The 26,206-nt window shown below is 47.9% G+C and overlaps 2 protein-coding genes across 2 annotated transcripts in view; both read left to right on the top strand.

Moving 5' to 3' along the window:
* Nucleotides 1–26,206, top strand: part of LOC309564465 (uncharacterized protein) — a gene marked incomplete at both ends in the record, with an annotated part of 1,172,539 nt that overhangs the window by 456,182 nt on the left and 690,151 nt on the right.
* The window catches only part of LOC309564099 (uncharacterized protein), a 237,112-nt gene that overhangs the window by 202,606 nt on the left and 8,300 nt on the right, over nucleotides 1–26,206 (top strand). The window contains exons 10-12 of the mRNA XM_082268727.1: nucleotides 12,079–13,239; nucleotides 14,168–14,357; nucleotides 22,319–23,144. Of these exons, the coding sequence (XP_082124853.1) occupies nucleotides 12,079–13,239; nucleotides 14,168–14,357; nucleotides 22,319–23,144 (2,177 nt within the window). The remainder of the gene's footprint in view (nucleotides 1–12,078; nucleotides 13,240–14,167; nucleotides 14,358–22,318; nucleotides 23,145–26,206) is intronic.

Below are 26,206 nucleotides of genomic sequence, written 5' to 3'. Positions count from 1 at the left end.
CTACATACAGAGTGCAGGGGTAAGGAGTGTGCTACATACAGAGTGCAGGGTTTAGGAGTGCACTGTGTACAGAGTGCAGGGATAAATAGTGCGCTACATACAGAGTGCAGGGGTAAGGAGTGTGCTACATACAGAGTGCAGGGTTTAGGAGTGCACTGTGTACAGAGTGCAGGGATAAGTAGTGCGCTACATACAGAGTGCAGGGTTTAGGAGTGCACTGTGTACAGAGTGCAGGGATAAGTAGTGCGCTACATACAGAGTGCAGGGTTTAGGAGTACACTGTGTACAGAGTGCAGGGATAAGTAGTGCGCTACATACAGAGTAAAGGGTTTAGGAGTGCACTGTGTACAGAGTGCAGGGATAAGGAGTGCGCTACATACAGAGTGCAGGGATAAGGAGTGCGCTACATACAGAGTAAAGGGTTTAGGAGTGCACTGTGTACAGAGTGCAGGGATAAGGAGTGCGCTACATACAGAGTGTAGGGTTTAGGAGTACACTGTGTACAGAGTGCAGGTATAAGTAGTGCGCTACATACAGAGTAAAGGGTTTAGGAGTGCACTGTGTACAGAGTGCAGGGATAAGGAGTGCGCTACATACAGAGTGTAGGGTTTAGGAGTACACTGTGTACAGAGTGCAGGGACTAAGGAGTGTGCTACATACAGAGTGTAGGGTTTAGGGTTGCACTGTGTACAGAGTGCAGGGATAAGGAGTGCGCTACATACAGAGTGTAGGGTTTAGGAGTACACTATGTTCAAAGTGCAGGGATGAGGAGTGCGGTACATACAAAGTGTAGGGTTTAGGGGTTCACTGTATACAGAGTGCAGGCTTGAGGAGTGCGGTACATACAAAGTGTAGGGTTTAGGGGTTCACTGTATACAGAGTGCAGGCTTGAGGAGTGCGGTACATGCAGAGTAAGGAGTGTGTCGTGCACAGCGTGCAGGGTTCAACTCTCTTTCACAGTCTATACACATCTCACTTCCAGCCCCCTTTGGCTCTGACCTCTGCACTACTCTCCTCCATCCCCCACTGCGGTACACATCTCCCTCCACAGCCACTCTCCCCCCGTGTCCGCCAAAACCTTGCTAGCATCTCACCTACCCAGCCTGTCTCTAGTACCTCGTGGCAGTGTAGGGGGCTCCGCCTCTTTCATTGGTTGTGTCTGTGCACCTGGACACAGATAGGGATCACAGGACAGCTTACTACATGATGCTCCCTCCCACACTGCACCTGTCTCTGGATCTCCCTTGTCCCCGCTTAGAGTGACGGGCAGGCAAGGATCGGTGAGAGACACGGAGAGGAAAGCTGTTCTTCTAATCACAGAAGGCTTCTATGTATACAAGTGATAGTGGTGGGCGGGAAACGGAGGACGAGAGCCAGGGGTGGCAGAATGGAGTTCCACCACGTTCTGGCTGAAAAAAAACCTTAGGTGTGAGGGCCACGTGAAAAAGCCTGGTGCTACACATTTTGCCAATGGGCCTTGTGCCTGCCCCATGCCCGGGTCTAGCAAGATCTCTGACATAACAATTCTCCCGGGGTTACTTGCTCCCTTTTTTTTTTTAAACCAGTGAGTTTATTGAACAAAAAAAAAAAGGATGTACAAAGTTTACAGAAATGATTGCATAAGAACAACAAGTATCAACTAGGACAGTGCATACAGATATAATCAAGGCAATGTGCGTCAACAGTACAGAACATTTTGCACAGTGAGAATACAAAACAGAAATGGAGCGCAGCAACCCGAGAGAGCCCCAACCGCTAACACTGAGTATCTCAATGCCCAGTATCTGGACTCTGAACCCATCTATCCCATATCTTGGCGAACTTAGCTGGATTTCCCCTGTTTTTGTACATGAGTTTATGGTACGGTATGACATTATTGATCTCAGCCTTCCACGCGCCAAACGTGGGCGGGGAGTCCCGCATCCACTTTCTGGCAATTCGCTTCCGAGCTATAAACAAAGTGGTCTATAGGAAGATAAGAAGGCTTTTGTCCATATCTTCATCTGGGTATATACCCAGTAGGCATTGCTTGGGGACCAATTGGACCGGGGAGCCCATTTTGTCATGAAGGAATGTAACAATTTGTTTCCAATACCCCTGGAGCTGAGGACAACTCCAAAGGAGGTGGAAAAAGGTGCCGGCACATTGGGCAGTTAGGAGACAGCTCAGGTCGGTAGCGCTGTAGGCCGAGGGGAGTACGCTCGATGCAAAAGGAACAACTGGGTGAGCCTATCGGACAGCCTAGGGGACACAGCCTTGCATGTCCCCAGGGCGTCGTCCCATTCATCATCATCAATGGTACCTACGTCCGTCTCCCAGGGGGTCTTAGCAGCGTAGGCAATAACTGTAGAGCAGGGAGTGTGGAGCTCTGCGTAGAGAATAGAGATCATGTGCTGGGGATCAGTACTTTTGATAAAATCAATCATGGAGGAGGTCTCCAGGGGGGGAGGAGGGGCCGGGAACTGGGCCCTAAATGCATGTCTGATCTGGTAATAATGAAAAAGCATAGAAGTCGGGAGAGAGTTAGTAGAGCTCAGATCTGCGAACGTGCGTAGAGTCGTCCCTTGCAACACATGTGAAAGGTAGTAAATTCCCTTACCACTCCAGAGTTCAGAGTCCGGCATGAACCTGAACTCCACCAGGGCCGCGTTATGCCACAAGGGGGTGTGAGTATGCAGAGCAGGGTACCGCATTGTGGTCATCACAACCTCCCAGATCCTACTATAGTGGTAGAGCATGGAGTCTGTCCCGCCTGAAACCTCGGAACCCCGCACACCCCGAAGTACGACAGTCAAAGGGTCATCAGTCAAGTGGGACCACTTAGGGCATATAAGCAATAGAAAGCAGGACCCATCAGTTTTATCTATGTGGAACAGGTGCGATAACTGGGCAGCTAGATAGTAAAGATTAAAATCGGGTAGGGCCACTCCGCCCAAGTTGGAGGGGTTTTTAAGTTTACGCCAGGAGAGCTTATGCCTACTCCGGCCCCACACAAAGGCTTTAAGAAGGGATTCCATTTGTTTAAAGAATTTTAAGGGCAGGTATATCGGGGAGTGCCACAATACATACAGTATCTTTGGGAGCAGAACCATTTTTATAAGATTTACTCTACCCATGACGCCCAGGGGCAGCTTCGCCCAAATTTGGGTCTTGGCCTTGATTAGGTCGTACAGTGGTTGGACATTGTCCTGGATATAATCCCGGGAGCTTGACGTGACCAAGACCCCCAGATATTTTATCCGCGTCACCCGCTGTAGGGGCAGGGGCGAGGACAGCTGAGGTGGGGGGGAGTGGTCAAGAGGTAGAATTTGGGACTTATCCCAGTTCATTTGGAGACTGGAATACCTGCCAAAGCGTTCTATTAGGGATAAGGCCGTAGTGAGGGAGACGTCCGAGTCTGCCAGATACAGCAGCGTGTCGTCCGCGTACATGCTAAGTTTTTCGGTTAGGGGGCCCGCTCGCAATCCACTAATACCAGGGTGATTTCGGATAGCGATAGCCAGTGGTTCGGCTGCTAAGGCATATAATAATGGGGGAAAGTGGACACCCCTGTCTCGTCCCCCTGGTAAGCGGGAACGGTTCGGAGGTCCTGCCATTCGCCAGGATTTTGGCAACCGGAGCACTGTACATCAAGCGAACCCACTTAATGAATCGTGGTCCAAACCCAAAGCTCTCCAGGCACGCCCAGAGAAAACTCCACTCCACGGAGTCGAAAGCCTTGGCCGTGTCCAGTGTCACCACCACCCTATGTCCCGAGTTCTCGTGCCGAGCTTGTATGTTTAGGAACAGTCTGCGAAGGTTAAAGGATGTGTTCTTACCGGGCATAAAGCTCATGAATCAGGGACAGGATAACCCGGTTCAAACGGATAGAGAGAATTTTTGCAAGTATTTTGACGTCCACTTGTAGAAGCGAGATCGGGCGGTAGGACTCCGGAAATCTAGGATCCTTGCCCGGTTTAGGAATCAACACGATCAGTGCCTCCTTCATGGATGCAGGTAACTCACCCTCCTCAAAAATGGCACTGAACAACGTCAGTAGCTGCGGCAGGAGAAGCTCAGAAAAATTGGCGTAGAACTCGATGGGGAGCCCATCCGTGCCCGGGGACTTGGATCTGGGAAACCTGGACACGGCCTCCGCAATCTCATCCTCCATTATCGGAGCTTCCAACCCAGTCTGTTCCTCTGTGAGTCTAGGGAACTCCACTCCGTCCAATAGAAGCTGCATGTCGGTAAGGTCACTAGAGGCCCTAGTGGTGTAGAGGTCTGCAAAGAAGGAGCGGAACCTGTCCGTCACCTCCGTAGGGTCAGTCACAAGGTCCCCTGCGTCAGTCTGTAGGGAAATGACAACTGGGGGTCTGTTTTCACAGTGCACCAGATATGCTAGTAGTTTCCCGGCCCTCTCCCCGTGTTCAAAAATCCTCTGGCGTTGAAAGAACAACTTAGTGTTGACCTGCTCGAACTCCATCTGGGCGACCACCCCCGTCATTGACCGAAGATGGAAAGCCCCAGTACTGAAAGGGTCAGCCAAAAAAGCAGCCTCCGCCTCCTGGAGATCGGTCACCGCTCGGTCGTATGCCGCCGCGGATCTCATCTTGCAGGTTTTTATCTGTGAAATCAGGGTGGCGCGAGCATGGAGCTTAAAAGCTTCCCACACCGCCAGGGGAGAAGCTGTACCCACATTCTCACTGAAGAACCGTTCCCACTGGGTGTCCAGCGAGGCCTCCGCCAGCAGTAATAACAGCCAAATCGTCTGTAGTCGCCAAGCCGGGGACGACTTGGCGTGCGGGAGCCCGATCGACACCCAGTAGGGACTGCGGTCTGACAAGGATCTGGGGAGGAACCCCGCGGACGCAAGCCTAGGAAGCAAAGTTTTAGAAAGCAAAATCAAATCAATGCGAGACATGGAATGATGAGTGGTTGAGAAACAGGAGAACTCCTGTCGTAGGGGATATTTGGCCCTCCACGTGTCCACCAAGCCCACACTCTCCATCAGGCGAGCGAACCGGGTGGAGGTAGGGGTCCCGCCCGTGTGAGGACCCGTCTGCAACCTGTCCAAGCTCGGGTTCATCACGGTGTTGAAATCCCCAAGCCAAACTGCAGGAGTCCCTGGATATTGAGCCATATATGACAAGCTCTCCGTGACCACAGACATTGCATTGACATAAAAAGCCAAAATCAACCAGGGTTCTCCAGATATTAGCACAGATAAAAAAATGAACCGACCCTGAGAGTCCACCCGAGATCCCTGAAGCTGGAAGTGAACATACTTGGATACCAGTATCGCAACCCCCCGGGAGTGGGAGGTATGGGCGGAGTGGTAAACCCAGCCTATCCAGGGGCGTTTGAGCGACAAATGTAGACGGCCCTCCAGGTGAGTCTCCACCAAAATCAAAATATCAGGGCAGTGTTTTTTAAGAGTGGCAAAGGCCGCCGAGCGTTTAACCTTATCTCTCAGGCCCCTGACGTTCCACGTCAGCAATTTTGTGGTAGCGATACGTAAATATACCAAATAAGCAGCTGGGTATGCACAGGGATCTCGGGGTTAGCTCTATCCCGCGGCAACCCAGGGTGCGAGCATAGTAGCAAAACTGGCCACAAGGGGGAATCGCACCATGCAGCACCCGGGTCCCCACCGGGGGCACATTCAAGTGAAAACACAGTGGTTAGACAACATGTATGCACAATCCAATAAACATCTGCAATAAAAAATAAAACAATAAAAACCCTAACCCCCCACCCCGCCCTGCACCCTCCCCAACTTGTGCGGGCATGAAGTCCCCAAAAACAAGGCCCCTGTTGCAGCCAGCCGAAAAGAAGGGGGAAGGAAGTTCAATTGCACGGTGTTTATCGGTGCCCCCCATGGCGTTGCGGAGTGCAGCACAGCATATAGATCTAAGTGCCATACTGGGGGAGGGAAAAGGGAGGCCAGCAGAACCAAAAAACAAACAGGAACTGGCCAAACAGGGGCCACGCACCTGGCCCCAGCAGGTGCCGGGGGCGGAACAACGCTGGCCAGCATGCCGTAGACCGGTCCTAGGTCCTGAGGCATGGTAGGTCGCAGCTGGGCCCATGTGCCCCGTCAACATCTCCAAGGAAACGAGCCCCCACAGCCAGGTGAGGTCAAATGCAACAGGTCAGTAACAGGCAGTGAGTACACGCCCACAGGGTCTTCCAGCCGCGGCTGAGGCAATGAAACCAGCATCAGGTGAAAGAAAAATAAGGGCAGCCACGGCCTAGGCTGCAGTCTCAGTCAAGGTAAATGGATGGCATTGGAAAGGAGAGGGAAGAAACAGCATTCTCATGAGAATAGAAAGTCTCCGGGTCAGGCGCGGGTCTCGAGGTGTTCAAGCCACGCTATGGCCGCTTCCGGATCGTCAAAAAAGTGGACCCGATCCTCGCCCTCAACTCGGAGTCGGGCGGGGTACAGCATTGCATATTTGAGGTGTTTAATTCTGAGTCTGCGTTTAGCCTCCATGAAGTTCTTCCTCTGGACTTCAGCCGAAAAATCCGGGAATATGGCCACCCTGCTGTTGTCCATAGGGATATTCCCCTTCTCCCTTGCCAGGCGCAGTATAGTGTCGCGGTCTCGATAATTTAAAAACTTGGCAATAAAGGTGCGGGGGACGCTCCCTGAGGTGGAGGGCATCCCGACAGGCGGTGGGCCCTCTCCACCACAAACATGGGAGAGAACGACTCCCGACCATAGGCTTGTATCAGGAGATTTTCCAGATAAGTGGAGGGGTCCTTTCCCTCGGAGCCCTCAGGGAGACCTATAAATCTGAGGTTGCAGCGTCTCAGGCGGTTCTCCATATCGTCCTGCTTTGAGAGAATCTGGGATACCTGGTCCTGAAGTCGAGCAGTAGAGTGCTGCAGCGGGGGCAGGGAGTCCTCAACCCCGCCGATCCGGTGTTCTGCCTCAGCAACCCTTTCCCGCAGCTGTCCTGGCGGATTAGGGATATATCCACCTTGACCTCATCAATTTTAGAGGTCAAGGTGGCCTGGCAGTTTGCCTCCTGTTCCGAACTCCTCCTACTCCTCTTCCTCATCCTGCCTTTAGGGTACAAAAAATTGTAATCGAGGCCTAGTCTGTGTTTGTACATGTGAGATACACGGTATTATAAAATTTTTCCTATTCCGCTATTCAATATACACCCTTTTGGAGTGTAAAAAATTAAATAACGGCATAGTCTGTATCGGTACGTGTGAGATACACCTTTTAAATTTGTTTGGCGCATCTCCTTCCACCGCCAAGGATTGCAGGGCGCTTCAGTTTGCCTCCTTTTCCGAACTCCTCCTACTCCTCTTCCTCATCCTCCCTTTAGGGTACAAAAAATTTTAATCGGGGCCTAGTCTGTGTTTGTACGTGTGAGATACACCGTTTTTTATCCTTTTTTCTATTCCGCTATTCAATATACACCCTTTTGGGGTAAAAAACATTAAATTGCGGCATAGTTTGCATATTTGACTGTGAGATACACCCGTGCGATACTGTTGTTGTTTTGTTCCGCTATTCAATAAACACCTTTCTAGGGCAAGATCATAAATTACAGAAATAGACCGTCAAATAGGGGCCGTGGCCTGGGTCGTGGTAGAGCTCCTGTTGCAAGGAGAGGACGTGGTCGATCTGTGCCAGCTACACGCACAAGTGAAACACCTTCCTCAAGTGTGAGTAGGCGACAGAACCTGCAGCAGTATTTGGTAGGGCATCATGCGCCTCTAGAAGTGATGAGGCCAGAAGAAGTACAGGCGATAGTAGATTGGGTTGTTGACAGTGCCTTCAGTTCCTTCACATTGTCTCCCACCCAGTCTACTGCAGAAAGGTCGGAGTTGGCACCTGCAGCCAATGTCCAACCGTCTTTCACCTCACCCCCTTGCAAATCAGGCAAGCAGTCTGAGCCCCAAGTCATACAGCAGTCTCTTCTTCTTTTTGATGACTCTGTCAGCAGGGTTTCCCAGGGCCATCCACCTAGCCCTGCCCCAGAAGTGGAAGAGATTGAGTGCAGCGATGCCCAACCACTTATTTCTCAAGATGAGTACATGGAAAGACCATCGCAGCACGTCTCCGATGATGACGAAACGCAGGTGCCAACTGCTGCGGCATTCAGAATTGTGGAGACCGACAAGGAGGGCAGGGGTGAAGACTGGGTGGAAGATGATGTGGAGGACGATGAGGTCCTCGACCCCACATGGAATGAAGGTCATGCAGGTGACCTGAGTAGTTTGGAGGAAGAGGCGGTGGTCGCACAGAGCCACCAGCACAGCAGAAGAGGGAGCAGGGTGCAGAAGCGGAGAGGCCGTGCCCTAGACACTACGCCTGCTACTGCCCAACGCAGCAAGGGAACGAGCGCACCAAAGCAAGCTCAAAGGAGTTCTCTAGCGTGGAAGTTCTTCAGAAAATGTGCTGATGACAGGACACGAGTGGTTTGCCCCCTGTGCAATCAGAGCCTGAAGCGAGGCATAAACCTTCTCGACCTGAGCACAACCTGCATGATCAGGCATCTAAGTGCAAAGCACGAGCTGCAGTGGAGTAGACACCTTCAAAACCAAGAAAGGTCTCTGGCTCCTCCTGCTTCCTCTTCTGCTGCAGTCTCGGCCTCTCCATCCACCTCTGTAGTGATACCAGCACCTGCCACCCCGCAAACAGACGATCTGTCAGCAACACCACCACCTGGGTCACCAACCATCTCCACAATGTCCCGTGGAAGCGTTCAGCTTTCCATCTACCAAACACTTCAGAGGAAGAGGAAGTACCCCCCTACCCACCCGCAAAATTCTTGGCCTTTGAAATGCTGTCATTCCGTCTGGTGGAGATGCACAGTTTTAAAAGCCTTATGTCGGTGGCACAGTACATAGTGCCCAGCCGCCACTACTTTTCCAGGCAAGCCATCCCTTCCCTGCACAACCAAGTGGGGGAAAAAATCAGGTGTGCACTGCGCAACGCCATCTGTGCCAAGGTCCACCTAACGTTATATCTCCCTAACGGCACACTGGGTAAATGCAGTGGCAGATGGGCCTGAGGCGGATAGCAATTTGGCGCACATCCTTCCGCCACCGAGGATTGCAGGGCGCTTCAGTTTGCCTCCTGTTCCGAACTCCTCCTACTCCTCTTCCTCATCCTCTACCGCCTCCTCATCCGGTCAGCGTAACACCTTCACCACCAACTTCAGCACAGCCAGGGGTAAACGACAGCAGGCAGTTTTAAAACTTGCCTGTTTGGGGGAAAAACCACACACCGCGCAGGAGTTGTGGAGGAGCATGGAACAGCAGACAAATGAGTGGTTGCTGCCAGCGAGCCTCAAGCCCGGCCTGGTGGTGTGCGATAACGGGCGAAATCTCATAGCAGCTCTGGGCCTAGCCGGTTTGACGCACATCCCTTGCCTGGCGCATGTGCTGAATTTGGTGGTGCAGAGGTTCCTTAAAAATTACCCCGATATGTCAGAGCTGCTGCAGAAAGTGCGGGCTGTCTGTGCGCACTTTCGGCGTTCTCACCCTGCTTCTGCTCGCCTGTCAGCGCTGCAGCGTAACTTCGGCCTTCCCGCTCACCGCCTCATATGTGATGTGCCCACAAGGTGGAACTCCACCTTGCACATGCTGGAAAGACTGTGCGAGCAGCAGCAGGCCATAGTGGAGTTTCAGCTGCAGCACGCACGCGTGAGTCGCTCTGCGGAACAGCACCACTTCACCACCAATAACTGGGCCTCCATGCGAGACCTGTGTGCCTTGTTGCGCTGTTTTGAGTACTCCACCAACATGGACAGTGCCGATGACGCCGTTGTCAGCTTAACTATCCCACTTCTATGCCTCCTTCAAAAAACGATTCCGGCGATGATGGAAGAGGATGTGGCACAGGATGAGGAGGAGGAGGATGAAGAGGTAACATTTCCAAGGCTTTCAGGGCAGTCATTCGCAAGGGGCTCCGAGGGTGGGTTCCTGCACACACAAACGCCAGGGACAGAATTGTCCAGCAGGGGCACAGTTCTGGAGGAGGAGGAGATGGAGGAGGAGATGGAATCATGTTCACAACAGGGTGGCACCCAGGCCAGCTCATGGCCATCACTGGTGCGTGGCTGGGGGGATACAGAGGACACAGATGATACACCTCCCACAGAGGACAGCCTTTCGTTGCCTCTGGGCAGCCTGGCACACATGAGCGATTACATGCTGCAGTGTCTCCACAACGACCGCCGAGTTGCCCACATTCTAACTTGTGCTGATTACTGGGTGGCCACGCTGCTGGATCCCCGTTACAAGGACAACGTACCGTCCTTAATTCACTCACTGGAGCGCGATCGCAAGATGCGCGAGTACAAGCGCACGCTGGTAGATGCGATGCTGCTGGCATTCCCACCTGACAGCGGGGCCACAGTGGAAGCACAAGGCCAAGGCAGAGGAGGAGGAAGAAGAGGTCGCCAACGCAACCAGGGCACCGCCAGCACCTCAGAAGGCAGGGATAGCATGGCCGAAATGTGGAAAAGCTTTGTCAGCACGCCACAACAAACAGCAGCACCAGAAGCTCATATGGAACGTCTTAGCAGGAGGCAGCATTTTACCAACATGGTGGAGCAGTACGTGTGCACACGCCTACACGTAGTGAATGACGGGTCTGCCCCCTTCAACTTCTGGGTCTCCAAATTGGGCACATGGCCTGAGCTTGCCCTTTACGCCTTGGAGGTGCTGGCGTGCCCTGCAGCCAGTGTATTATCTGAACATGTATTTAGCACGGCTGGGGGGCGTTATCACAGACAAGCGCAGCCGCCTGTCCAGAGACAATGTGGACAAGCTCACGTTCATTAAAATAAACCAGGCATGGATCCCACAGGACTTTTCCGTACCTTGTGCAGAATAGAGATGGATACCGACCTTACCCAGCCATTCTTTCTCACTCTTTTGGGGTGTACCCTCATTTAAAATGACTGAAAAAAAGCAGTGTTGGCTACCTCGTCCTCCTCCACCGCCGCTTCCACCTACACGCCACATCCACCACCACCTCAACCTCCCTCCTACTCTATATGGGCCTCGTCCTTCACAGATGAAGAAAATTGTTTTATTTTTCTGTTTTTTTGTTGTTGTTTTAAGTTATTTCCCTATCCACATTTGTTTGCAGAGCACTTGCCATGCTCTTAACTACGTTTTGCTGCCATTTGCAGCACTCTAGCCCTTTCCATTGGTGTTTTAGAGCCATTTTAGTGCCTGAAAGTTCGGGTCCCCATTGACTTTAATGGGGTTCGGTGTCCGGGTAAAGTTCGGAAAAAGTCCGGGACACGGACCCAGACTTTTTTTTCAAGTTTGGCCGATCCCGCCGAACATGGACATCCAGGTGTCCGCTCAACTCTAATTATGACTCCTCACCCCTGCACTCTATACTCTATGTTGTACATTACATACTCCTGACCCTGCACTATATACTCTATGTTGTACATTACATACTCCTGACCCCTGAACTATATACTCTATGCTGTACATTACATAGTCCTCACCCCTGCACTATATACTCTATGTTGTACATTACATACTCCTGACTTCTGCTCTCTGCCCACTGCTATATATACACATAATATGGATTCTCTTTTGTTACACCCATTTCCTACCAGCTGGACATTTTATATCTGATGATCTGATTGGAGGACAGTCTTTTACATGTTGATAATAATGTGATAACATCCTCCAACTTTGGAACCTTAAACAGAAAGTGATAATGAGGGAGGAGTCAGTAACCCAATGATGGTGGTCTTCAGGATCAGTCCGGTCTTCATCTTGGTTGTTCTCCCCCCATCCTCACTCTCTGACCTCTGGTGGGGCTCAGCCCCGCTGTTATTCATGACTAAATCATGGACTAAATAAGGAAGTGCGGGACTTCTTGTGTTGGGAAGATGGCAATGAGTGATAGAGGGGGAGGGGACACTCGTCCTATAATCCCCTCATCACTGTCACTCCTATAAAAGACAGTTCTTGTTGTTTCTTCACTCTCTGACTAAGGTCCATGAATAAAGAAATGAACTGGTAGGAGATCAGAGGACCCATTTACTAGTTACCTTGAGGGGGGAATTGTAAGATCCTCAGAGACAAAGCTGCCTGATGTGGGCGGAGTCCTGGTTTAGGGGAACCAATCTGCTGATGTCTAGTAATAATCTTTGTATTTCTATTTTAGTAGATGGACGGGAGATGAGGAAAACCTCAGAGGATTGTCTCACTTTGTCTCCAGACTGTAAAGTAGAAGATGAGGACATCACACAGTATAGTCCAGGAGAAAACCCGGCTACCTCAAATGTCCATCCGGCACCACACAGTGTAGATGGATCATCGTATTCCTCTTATCCTGAGGAACCTCAGACTGTGAGGGACGGTGCCGGACCATCGTATTCCTCTTATCCTGAGGAACCTCAGACTGTGAGGGACGGTGCCGTCCTTCCAAAACATAAGAGGTTTTCCTGTACTGAGTGCGGAAAGTGTTTCCGTTCTAAATTCGATCTTAATGTGCATGAAAGATCTCACACCAGAGAGAAGCCGTATTCCTGTCCTGAGTGCGGGAAGTGTTTCTATTCTAAATCCCATCTTAATGTTCATAAAAGATCTCACACAGGTGAGAAGCCATATTCCTGCCCTGAGTGCAAAAAATGTTTCTACATGAAGTCCAGTCTTTCCATACATCAGAGATCTCACACGGGGGAGAAGCCGTATTCCTGTTCTGAGTGTGGGAAATGTTTTTCAGATAAGTCCAGTCTTTACCCACATCAGAGATTGCACACGGGGGAGAAGCCGTATTCCTGTCCTGGATGCGGGAAAAGTTTTTCGCAAAAGTCCAGTCTTTACTCACATCAGAGATCTCACACGGGTGAGAAACCTTATTCCTGTTCTGAGTGTGGGAAATGTTTTTCACGGATAACCCATCTTTACTTACATCAGAGATTGCACACGGGTGAGAAGCCGTATTCCTGTTCTGAGTGTGGGAAATGTTTTTCACAGAAGTGCATTCTTTACAGCCATCAGAAATCTCACACGGGGGAGAGGCCGTATTCCTGTCCTGAATGTGGGAAAAGTTTTGTACATAAATCAGGCCTTGTCACACATCAGAGGTCTCACACGGGGGAGAAGCCGTTTTCCTGTCTTGAGTGTGGGAAATGTTTTTCACTTAAGTCACATCTTTATACACATCTGAGATTGCACACAGGAGAGAAGCCGTATTGCTGTCCTGAGTGTGGGAAATGTTTTTCAGATAAGTCCAATCTCTATAATCATCAGCAGAGATGTATAGTAACTAAGTAGAACTACTTCACTACTGTACTTAAGTACCGAAAGGTGGTATCTGTACTTTCCTGGAGTAGAATTTTTTTTCTCCTACTTCCACTTTTACTTCACTACATTTTTTCAATGATTTCAATACTTCTACTCCAATATTTTTTTTGTTGTGCTGCATAGTTACTCGTTACAATTATAAAAATTACCACTGCCAAAACAGTAGACGGCAGGTTTCATGAAGCTCAAAACATGTGTATTATCAGCGCATACGAAAATAAATGCTACTGTATGTATAAATAAAAGCAGCATTTGAAATAATAAAAAACAATATGATGTTCAAACTTTTGACTTCTTTCTTTAATAACTACATAACACAGTACTTGTACTTTTACTTTCAGTACTTGAGTAGCAAAATTTAAAAAAAAACTACTTGCAATACTTATGTACAAAAAATGTTGAATACTTTAGTACTTCTACTCAAGTCACTTTTTGATTGAGCACTTGTACTTTTACTCAAGTATGGTATATAGAAATTATAGTCACAATACACATTTAATCCTATATAAGGAAAGCATTCCTATCGGAACTCATATTTTCCTTTACTAAATACATTCTAATATTAGTGATTTATATTCATCTGAACCTCTTTCATGCTATTGTGTCTACAATTTTATATACTATTGTTTTGTCATTATTTTACTTATTATTGGATCACCGAGAATGTTGATCGGTATGATCTAACTGTTGTACCCTTTTCTAATGTGTTCTTTGTTCAATAAAGCTTTTTGGAACAAAAAAAAAAAAAAAAGTATGGGTTTCGAGTACTTTATACAACTCTGATCATCAGAGATCTCACACGAGGGAGAGACCATATTCCTGTTCTGTGTGCGGGAAATGTTTTTCTCTTAAGTCCCATCTTTATACGCATCAGAGATCTCACACGGGGGAGAAGCCGTATTCCTGTCCTGAGTGTGGGAAAAGTTTTGTACATAAATTAAGCCTTGTCACACATCAGAGGTCTCACACGGGGAGAAGCAGTTTTACTGTCTTGAGTGCGGGAAATGTTTTTCACTTAAGTCACATCTTTATACACATCAGAGATTGCACACAGGAGAGAAGCTGTATCCCTGTCCTGAGTACAGGAATTGTCAGTCACAGAAGTCCTCTGTTTACAGTCATCTGAGATTGGACACGGAGGACAATGAACTTTCCTGGTCTGAGTGAGGTAAAGGTTTCTCACTGAAGTCCTGTCTTCCTGTACATCAGGGGTCTCTCACAACCCTCAAGGTGTATTAGTGTGTATGGGAAATGTCTTCTATATGAATGTTGGTGGACATGTGGGGAAGAAGCACACTCTGATATACACCTCAGATATACTCCATGGCTGATCTCCATCATGTAAGAAACACTTCAAAAGTAGATCAGAGATCACCAAAGACATGGATGAAGTGTTGTCCCGTGTTGGCCATTGATAGCAGGAGAAAAATAAAAATGGAGTCCTTACCTTTCATTGGCTGAGTGCATTTTGTGGTGGAAGATTTTCCAACATAGAGATCTATTTTTACATAAAGTTATATATATTGTGATATGAGTCACGCGCTGTCTGAGGAATTGTATAATCTAAATAAACACTTCCTAGATGCTGCATGTACCAATACTGAAAACCATGCAGTAAAAAGCTAATAGTAAGGGGTGGGGGATACTGCGCTTCTGGGAAGTGATATGACTCGTCTATGAATAAATGTTTAAGTGCAGCTCAGATGTGAATTAATAAATGTGATTATCGTATAAATTAAGGTTCCTAAAAAATAGAGAAAATTAATGGTGATATTCGTTTGTAAATCAGTACATCAGGTGTAAAGTGCATTAGTGTAATCAATAAATTAAATAAATAGTAAAATTAACACTCTTATCTCAATAAAAAATGTATAAAGACATATGATTAATAAAGTGACAGGTAAAGTGCTCGGTGCAGTAGACAAAAAAGTGCATAAAATCACACAGTCCTTTATAAAATGCCACAGGTGACCAAAAAAGTTCAAAGGTGGAAAATAAATATTCCAATAATGTATCCAGGTGAAAGAAATTTCATAGAGGTGTAAACCCTCCACCTAACACCGTGTTAAATCTGTGGGGTGCTTCTTCTCACTCGTTTACCCCTCTGGGTGTGCTAATCGCTCACCTCCATATATCAGATCATGCGCCTTATAAAAAATACTCAGGGCTCCTCTCCACTCCTTCCTTGTTTTTCAATCAATGGTGGTATTCAATCTGCCTTAGATGGATCAGGCTTCTATACTCTCCAGGTGGCCAGCGAAAATCTCAAAATTAAAAGCTCACAATAGTGCAATATTGCCGTATATATTCTCAAATTTATTTCAATAGATTAAAAGCACTTACAATATCGCTCAAATATTGCGCCTTTGGTTTGCAAAAAAGGGAAGATCGCGGTCCTTACTTCCACGTACATGCATCACTTCCGGTTTAGCGGCCCTACGCGTTACGCCACTTCCGCTCACGTGGCTTCTTCAGGGGATTCCTCAGATCCATATATCACCATTCATTTTCCTTATTTTTTAGGAACCTTAAAGCGGAGTTCCACCCAGGGGATACTTTTTTTAATAAAAATACCCCTGGGACAGTCAGGGCTAGTGCATTCCACAATGGCTAGCCTCTGATCTGTCCCGGGTTGCACTTACCTTTTAGGAGAAATACTTACCTTGAAAAAGTATTCTCCAGCGCTGCCATCTCAGGTGTGGGCAGCTTGAAGCCAGCGCGATCCTCTTCGGTGTCCTCTTCCTTCTTCTTCGGTCCCACGATGCACTGCACCGGCCCCGCCGTCACTTCCGGTGCGCCCGCGTCATCCCTCCACAGCTTCTGGGCATGCCCAGAAGCTGTTTAGAAGGGAATGACGCGCGCGCACCGGAACTGACGTCGGGGCCGGTGCAGGTGCATTGATTCCTGGGAGCGATGACGTTCAGTTCCCAGGAATCATTGCAAAGCCAAGAAGTGACGAATCGCCGTGTCCGCCGAGGGGAGGAAGAAGGAAGTAAGGTAAGTATATTTTCTCTACAAGGTAAGTAAAAAATAAATAAAAATTGCGATTATCCATTTGTTTTTAAGGTGACCCGGAGCGAGAAGATGGAGGTAAGTATAAATTTAGGGTGGAACTCCGCTTTAATTTATACAATAATCACATTTATTAATTCACATCTGAGCTGCACTTAAACATTTATTCATGGACGAGTCATATCACTTCCCAGAAGTGCAGTATCCCCCACCCCTTACTATTTTTACATAATTTGAATAAAAAACAATATAAAAATATATGGCTGTATTTTATTTCTTGATTTTTCCTGATGCAAGCTAAAGGAGACACTGGCTAGTGTCTTGAAGAGGCAAGGTTCACTGAGTTCCTTCAGCTACAAAGGGACTTGTTCATCCCATACAGGTGCTTTATGGTCCTGCAGATGATCTGCGATACAGTTCTATTGAAAAAGTTGTCCTCATCTGTAAATAACTAATTTGGAGTAACCTACTAATTCCCTTCTCTTATCCAAGTGCTCCAAATAATACATAAAAACACAACCCCTAGACTGGTTATTGGAGACAATGAGTTGAAGTGTGTGCACCTGGCTCTGTGGAAATACCCTGTATCTGGCTGTGGACTAATCAGTGAGAGACCTGGGCACAAAAATTCAAGTGGCTCCTGTGGGGGTAGAGAGCATGCTGCATCTGTACCGTGTATAGAGCCTGCTGCATCTGTACTGTGTATAGAACCTGCTGCATCTGTACCATGTATAGAGCCTGCTGCATCTGTACTGTGTATAGAGCCTGCTGCATCTGTACAGTGTATAGAGCCTGCTGCAACTGTACTGTGTATAGAGCCTGCTGCATCTGTACCATGTATAGAACCTGCTGCATCTGTACCGTGTATAGAACCTGCTGCATCTGTACCATGTATAGAGCCTGCTGCATCTGTACCGTGTATAGAGCCTGCTGCATCTGTACCGTGTATAGAGCCTGCTGCATCTGTACCGTGTATAGAACCTGCTGCATCTGTACCATGTATAGAGCCTGCTGCATCTGTACCGTGTATAGAACCTGCTGCATCTGTACCGTGTATAGAGCCTGCTGCATCTGTACCGTGTATAGAACCTGCTGCATCTGTACCATGTATAGAGCCTTCTGCATCTGTACCGTGTATAGAACCTACTGCATCTGTACCGTGTATAGAACCTGCTGCATCTGTACCATGTATAGAGCCTTCTGCATCTGTACGGTGTATAGAACCTACTGCATCTGTACCGTGTATAGAACCTGCTGCATCTGTACCGTGTATAGAACCTGCTGCATCTGTACCATGTATAGAGCCTTCTGCATCTGTACGGTGTATAGAACCTGCTGCATCTGTACCGTGTATAGAACCTGCTGCATCTGTACCATGTATAGAGCCTGCTGCATCTGTACCGTGTATAGAGCCTGCTGCATCTGTACCATATATAGATCCTGCTGCATCTGTACCGTGTATAGAACCTGATGCATCTGTACCATGTATAGAGCCTTCTGCATCTGTACGGTGTATAGAACCTACTGTATCTGTACCGTGTATAGAACCTGCTGCATCTGTACCGTATATAGAGTCTGCTGCATCTGTACCGTGTATAGAACCTGCTGCATCTGTACCGTGTATAGAACCTGCTGCATCTGTACCGTGTATAGAACACGCTGCATCTGTACCGTGTATAGAGCCTGCTGCATCTGTACCGTGTATAGAGCCTGCTGCATCTGTACCGTGTATAGAACCTGCTGCATCTGTACCGTGTATAGAGCCTGCTGCATCTGTACCGTGTATAGAGCCTGCTGCATCTGTACTGTGTATAGAACCTGCTGCATCTGCACTGTGTACAGAACCTGCTGCAGCAAAACTAACATTTATAAAGCCAAAAAAATGTTGACGACCCTACGCTGTTTTTTCTTTAATTTTTGAATTGCCAGGAGCCAGCAGATGAAACGCAAGTCATTTTAAATATGATTTGACTTTTTTTTTTTTCTTTGAAAATCTCATGCTCGGGCCAAACTTTTCGCCCAACCCTAATGAGGAATGAGCCAGGAGAACCACAGACCTGGGAACTAGGACTACAAACTCCTCCTTTATTTAATTGTATTGTCACTGTACTGTGTGCCTTCAATCTGTTGGCGCTATATAAATCCTGTATAATAATAATCTACCATTGAGCTAAGCATCCCCCATATCATAAAATATATTTATATACAGTATCTACAAAAACATCGGTGCAGTGCTTTTTGTATTTATGTATCCCTTGTTTTATGTACTGTGCTGGCTGCTACTCATTAATTCATATTTATATGGCATTCAGCGCAGTTTTCTTTGCATTTTATAGATATATATATATATACAGTATCTATCCCCCTTGGTGGGAGTGAAGATGACCCATCTAGTGGAGATGACCCATCTGTAAGGATGTACAGTATACACACACAGCACAAGCCCATGTTCACACTACAAGACGTTTCTTGGGGCTGCAGTTCCTCTGAGCTCCACAAGGTGGTGATCTCACTTCTACCCAGACAGGAAGTCTCCATGAAAGACAGGAAGTGATGTCAGGTATATAATGGAACTTCTGGGTGAAAGGTGAGTTGAGAGGTAGTAGAGGAGAGACATAGCTGGAAGTGGTACGATGGTGGGCAATCAGCCGCCCCTCACATCACCGAGTAAGAGGAGACTTTATTGTAAAGGAGAGAGCAGTACGGAGGCTCCACCTAGATCCCCCATCATCTGATAAACACATAGAAACAATGTATTCAGTCAGTGTGTGTGTTTCCTACAGATGGATCCAGTAATGGGAACCCACCAGAGAGATGTCCCCGTCCTCTGTATTCCCGGGATTCCACACAGGAAGGTCACACCATCCCTCACCATCATCAGGTAGATGAGGAACAATCACTGATAGTATCATTAGGATCTGTACATTATCTACATTGTTACCATTGATGTCATTTTTATTATATATTCAGAGTGGAAACCTGAGAGATTCTAAAGTTGAGGTTAAAGTAGAGATAAAAGAGGAGGATGATGAGGATGGGGTGATGGAGGAAATACACAAAGATCTGTACCAGGACACCATGGTGGAGTCATTCAGCTACAGAATCCCACCAGAGAGATGTCCCCGTCCTCTGTATTCCCGGGATTCCACACAGGAAGGTCACACCATCCCTCACCATCATCAGGTAGATGATTGACAATTATTGGTAGTTCTGATTTATACACAAGAATGTTTGTTACAATGAATGTTTTATTATATATTCAGAGTGGGAACCTCGGAGATGATAATATTGATGTTAAAGAAGAGTATAAAGAGGAGGATGAGGATTATGGTGAGATAAAGGAGTTATCTGAAGTACACAAGAAAATAATGGAGCCACCTAATACCAGGAACCCACCAGAGAGATGTCCCCATCCTCTGCATTCCCAAGACCCAACACAGGAAGGTCACACCATCCCTCAATGTTACAAGGTTGGTGGAACAGAGAATCTAGAACATGGACTTGTGGAGAGGATGTGTTTTTTTCTGTATGATGTGACAATATTAAAGCTTATATCTTCCAGATGATATTCTCTCTCATTTTCTTGATTTAGAGTGGAGATCCAATCGATATAGAATTTGAGGTTAAAGCAGAAGAAGAAGAGACGTATGTGAGGGATGATCAGCAGTCTATGGAGGAGGATGGAATAACGGGGACATTTATAGAGGAGGACACTCCTACAGAGATCAGCACAGGTGGGTCATTAACACTAAATCCATTCCTCCACCCATACTGCTCACTGATTGGTCCAGAGTAGGGCGGGGACTGGGTGATATCAGCCTATAATACCCTGGTCACTTTCCTGAGCTGTGTTCCCCGTCCTGTATTCCTGTATTTCTCTCGGATAATCTTCCTTCTCTGTGCTGCAGACACAATTTATGTCTCTAGACTGGATTTATGGAGATTCTGGGGTTCAGCTGGCAATAAAATGTTGATTTTCACAATAGACGTTGCTCAACCTAAACACATAATGCGGGGGTGTCAGACTTAATTTCATTGCGGGTCGCATCAGCATTCTGATTGCCCTCAAAGAGTCGGTCGTATCTTTAAGGTTATATAAATTTTCTTCTCAGAAAATTAGTACAGCAGGAACTCAACCGCCCCCCCCCCCCCCCCGCACCGAACCGTATCGAACTCGAACAATGGGTGTGACCAAATTACAATATACTAACAGGATGGAGATCTTAAGATAATAAATACCAAGAGTGTGTTTTGTGCAGAGAGTGCAGCTCAGGGGCGCTCTATGTTTAGGGGTGCACTGTGTACAGAGTGCAGGGCTGAGGAGTTCACTATATACAGAGTGCATACTTTAGGGGTGCGCGGTGTACAGGGTGCAGGGATGAGGAGTGCGCTACATACAGAGTTTAGGAGTGTGCTGTATACAGAGTTTAGGTTTTAAAGATGTACTCTTTACAGAGTGCAGGGATAAGGTGCGCACTACATCCAGAGTGTAGGGTTTAGGGGTGCACTGTTTACAGAGTGCAGGGGTAAGGAGTGCCTTACATACAGAGTGCAGTGTATAGGGGTGCACTATGTACAGAGTGCAAGGTTTATGGATACGTGTGTACAGAGTGTAGGGTTAAGAAGTGCGCTACATAAAGAGTGCAGGGTAAGGAGTGGGCAGTGTGCAGGGTTCAGCTCTCTTTCACAGTCTATGCACATCTCACTTCCAGCCCTCCTTGGCTCTGACCTCTGCACCACGCTCCCCCATCCCCCACCTCTGCGCACATCTCCCTCCACAGCCCTCTTCTCTTCCCGCGCCCCCCAAAAACCTTTCTTGCATCTCCCCTAACCAGCCCAGCTCTAGTACGTCCTGGCAGTCTAGGCGGCTCCACCTCTCTCTCACTTGCAAGGAGGTCATTGGTTGGTGTCTGTGCACCCGAACACAGGGACCACAGTGCAGCTTACCACATAATGCTCCCTCCCACACTGCACCTGTCTCTGCGTCTCCCTTGTCCCCGCTGTGAGTGACGGGCAGGCAGGGATCGGTGAGAGACACTGAGAGGAAAGCTGTTCTTCTAATCACAGAAGGCTTCTATGTTTACAAGTGATAGTGGTGAGCGGGGAGAGGAGGAAGAGAGCTGGAAAAAAACCTTAGGTGTGAGGGCAACATGAAATAGCCTGGTGGGCCGAATTCGGTCAACGGCCCTTGTGTCTGCCCATGCCCGGGTCTAGCAAGATCTCTGACAGAGCGTCCTATAATCCCCTCATCACTGTCACTCCTATAAAAGACAGTTCTCATTGTTTCCTTACTCTCTGACTAAGGTCCATGAATAAAGAAATTAACTGGTAGGAGATCAGAGGACCCATTTACTAGTTACCTTGAGGGGGGAATTGTAAGATCCTCAGAGACAATGCTGTCTGATGTGGGCGGAGTCCTGATTTAGGGGAACCAATCTGCTGATGTCTAGTAATAATCTTTGTATTTCTATTTTAGTACATGGACGGGAGATGAGGAAAACCTCAGAGGATTGTCTCACTTTGTCTCCAGACTGTAAAGTAGAAGATGAGGACATCACACAGTATAGTCCAGGAGAAAACCCGGCTACCTCAAATGTCCATCCGGCACCACACAGTGTAGATGGACCATCGTATTCCTCTTATCCTGAGGAACCTCAGACTGTGAGGGACAGTGCCGGACCATCGTATTCCTCTTATCCTGAGGAACCTCAGACTGTGAGGGACAGTGCCGGACCATCGTATTCCTCTTATCCTGAGGAACCTCAGACTGTGAGGGACAGTGCCGGACCATCGTATTCCTCTTATCCTGAGGAACCTCAGACTGTGAGGGACAGTGCCAAACCATCGTATTCCTCTTATCCTGAGGAACCTCAGACTGTGAGGGACGGTGCCAGACCATCATATTCCTCTTATCCTGAGGAACCTCAGACTCTGAGGGATGATGCTGGACCATCGTATTCCTCTTATCCTGAGGAACCTCAGACTGTGAGGCATGATGCCGCCCTTCCAACAGATAGGACGTTTTCCTGTCCTGAGTTCGGGAAGTGTTTCTATTCCAAATCCCATCTCAATGTTCATAAAAGATCTCACACGGTTGAGAAGCCGTATTCCTCTCCTGAGCGCAAAAAACTTTTCTTAATGAACTCCCATCTTTCCATACATCAGAGATCTCACACAGGGGAAAAGCCGTATTCCTGTCCTGAGTGTGGGAAATTTTTTTCAGATAGGTCAGGTCTTTACAGACATCAGAGATCTCAAACGGGTGAGAAGCCGTATTCTTGTTCTGAATGCGGGAAATGTTTTTCGCAGAAGTCCAGTCTTTACATACATGAGAGATCGCACACTGGTGAGAAACCGTATTCCTGTTCTGAATGCGGGAAATGTTTTTCGCAGAAGTCCAGTCTTTACATACATGAGAGATCGCACACGGGTGAGAAACCGTATTCCTGTTCTGAATGCGGAAAATGTTTTTCACAGATAGCCCATCTTTACACACATCAGAGATCTCACACGGGGGAGAAGCCGTATTCCTGTCCTGAGTGTGGGAAAAGTTTTGTACATAAATCAGGCCTTGTCACACATCAGAGGTCTCACACGGGGGAAAAGCCGTTTTCCTGTCTTAAGTGCAGGAAATGTTTTTCAGATAAGTCCATTCTTTATAATCATCAGAGATCTCACACAGGGGAGAAGCCGTACTTCTGTTCTGAGTGCGGGAAACGTTTTTCCTTTAAGTCCAATCTATATGTACATCAGCGGTCTCACACAGGGGAGAAGCCATATTCCTGTCCTGAATGTGGGAAAAGTTTTGTACATAAATTAAGCCTTGTCACACATCAGAGGTCTCACACGGGGGAGAAGCCACTTTCCTGTCCTGAGTACGGGAATTGTCAGACACAGAAGTCCTCTGTTTACAGTCATCTGAGATTAGACACTGAAGAGAATGAACTTTCCTGGTCTGAGTGAGAGAATTGTTCCTCACTGAAGTCCTGTCTTCCTGTACATCAGGGGTCCCACACAACCCTGGAGGTGTATAAGTGCCTTGAGTGCGGGAAATGTCTTCTATATGAATGTTGGTGGACATGTGTGGAAGAAGCACACCCTGATATACACCTCAGATATACTCCATGGCTGATCTTCATCATGTAAGAAACACTTCATAAGGAGATCAGAGATCACCAAAGACATGGATGAAGTGTTGTCCCGTGTTGGCCATTGATAGCAGTAGAAAAATAAAAATGGAGTCCTTACCTTTCATTGGCTGAGTACATTTTGTGGTGGAAGATTTTCCAACATTTTGAGATCTATATTTACATAACTTGAATAAAAACTAATATAAAAATTTTAGTTGTATTTTATTTCTTGATTTTCTTATGATTTCCTATGGTCATTGGCTCCATCTTGTGATCATAATGTTGTGTTGCGCTGTTTTTACTAATGGAGGTACAGTATCTCAGGAAAAAATACTACACTATAGCCACTAGATGGCGCTGAGGATCATAGGAAATCACTGTGTTCAATAAAACTATGGACAGAATTTTTCATGGCTGGGCAAATGAAAATGTACCCTGACTCACAGTAGCTGTGTCAGTCTGAGTAATTGGTCTGCGTTACTATAAGTCAGGCTGGAGGACTCTACAGGTCAGGCCTCTAGTACCTTCCCCTGGTTCTGGAAGTTACCAGACCTTTCTAGAAGCTAGTGGGTGGAGGCTGGGTCATTCTCAGGGAGTTCCCCCTATATTGGAGAGGTGACGTGTGAAGAAAATAATTCTGGAAGTTGCACGGCAAATGTGACATTCGTTCTGAACATGAATGTTAATACAGCGACCACCTTCTCCTGCTGAATAACAGATGATGCAGAGGAGTAACTAGAAACTTCAGGGCCCCAGTGCAAGAAACCATGAAGGGCCCCCTGACAGAAGGAGGCAGTGGGACAGGAAGGGGGGGCAGTGTGACTGGAGGGGGGTGTAACTAGAAGCTTCAGGGCCCCAGTGCAGGAAACCATAAAGGGCCCCTTGACAGGAGGGGGCAGTGTGACAGGATGGGGATCAGTGTGACCGGAGGGGGGGCATAACTAGAAGCTTCAGGGCCCCAGTGCAGGAAACCATAAAGGGCCCCCTGACAGGAGGGGGGCAGTGGGACAGGAAGGGGGGGCAGTTTGACAGGAGGGGGATCAGTGTGACTGGAGGGGGGAGGGCATAGCTAGAAGCTTCAGGGCCCCAATGTAAGAAACCATTAAGGGCCCCCTGACAGGAGGGGTCCATGTTACAGGAGGAGGCAGTATGACCGGAGGATGAGCCATGTGACAGGAGGGAGATGTATGAATGGAAGGGGGGCAGTGTAACAGAAGGGGGGCAGAGAATGTATTTGTAGATCTGGCCAGGCAGCAAGACTTACTTAGCAGGATCAGCCTGGAGGAGGGGAAGTCAGAGGGGGGCAGAGCTGAGAGGTGGACCGATAACCCCTTGCCAACATCAGTGGATCAGGGCACCAGACTGGACAGGAGGGATGGCGCGGCGGAGCAGCTTACAGAAGAATCAATCCCCTCCAGTATTCTCCCAACTCCTGCAGCTGCTGAAAGCCTGCTTCTCCTCCTCTCCCTCCCGCAGGCATTCAGCAGCATCAGGAGGATAATGGAAGGGATCAGTTTGCCACTCCGCTGCGTTTCCTATCCAGGAGTAGACAAATCTGACAGAGTTTGCCACAGGAAAAGCTTTGTAATCCTGGATCAGGGCCTGGTGCTTGAAGGCTTCAAGGTGTCTTGGGTGGGATAAAGCCTTTAATCCTATATCCGGGTCCTGCTGGAGACCTGCAGGCCGTGTGATTGAACAGGCAAGGACTCACTGCTCAAGGTGGTGTAATTGCCTGATGACTCACACAGGTGCATGCCCCGGCTCGCCTCCGTGAAAACTTGATAAAGGAAAAGGAATTGGCAGCACTCTGGGTTGAGTCAAAATCCAGATTTATTGACTGGACTTCCAAATAATGACAATCGTGACAAGGTAGACGCGTTTCACACACTGACTGTGTGCTTAATCATTACGTTGAGTGGACAGGTGTAAAGATTCAGGAGAAAACAAACCAAAGGCGCCTTTTAAGTGCAGAAAACAAAATACTTTTTTTCCCAAAGGATAAAAATGCACTTACTAGCATTAAAATAAACCAGGCTCATCATAGGATGTGGCAAGGAATCGAATGACAGGTGGTCCCAAGGGTGGTCCAATGTGCAGCTTGATGGTGGAGATCCCAACCAACCAGCAGAGGGGGGCCACAGGAGAATGAACCAGGAAGGACGGCTGTGCTGCCCAGACCAGCGTTGAACACAAATACCAGGAAGTCGGTTGTGATCTCCACCATCAGGCTGCACATTGGACCATCCCCGGGACCACCTGTCACTGGGTTCCTTGCCACATCCTATGATGAGCCTGGTTTATTTTAATGCTAGTAAGTGCATTTTTTATCTTTTGACAATAAAAGTCTTTAGTTTTCTTCACTTAGAGGCCCCTTCTGTTTGTTTTCTTTGTACCAGAGTTTGCTTCCCTCTTGGAGCGTCTGCCCTAGTGCTGCTGAGACACCTGCTTGCCTGTTCTCTATTCAATCCATTGCGGACATCGCCTCTGGCCAGAATCCACTATCGAGAGCGCCCTCCATCTCCTTATCCCGTATAGATTCATAATAAGCCAGGCCTGACCATAGCTCAAGACTCCCATTTGGAGACTGAGCCTTTGTTTGGAGAGAGGTGTGTGCTCCAGACAGGAGAGCTCACCCACTCAGGAGAATACACCCCATGTTGGAGGGAATATTTGCCCACAGCCCTGGCAGCGTTGGGACAGCTGTGCAAATCTGGGGAGACTGAAAAAGCTGAGGTCCCTGGATGGAGCCTGTAAGTCTTGGGAGAGTGACA

This window comes from Pelophylax lessonae (genome assembly GCF_965119305.1).
Source record: "Pelophylax lessonae genome assembly, chromosome: 9".
Lineage (NCBI taxonomy): Eukaryota > Metazoa > Chordata > Amphibia > Anura > Ranidae > Pelophylax > Pelophylax lessonae.
Note: the sequence above shows the minus strand (reverse complement) of the source record. Positions and strands in the feature narration are given on the sequence as shown.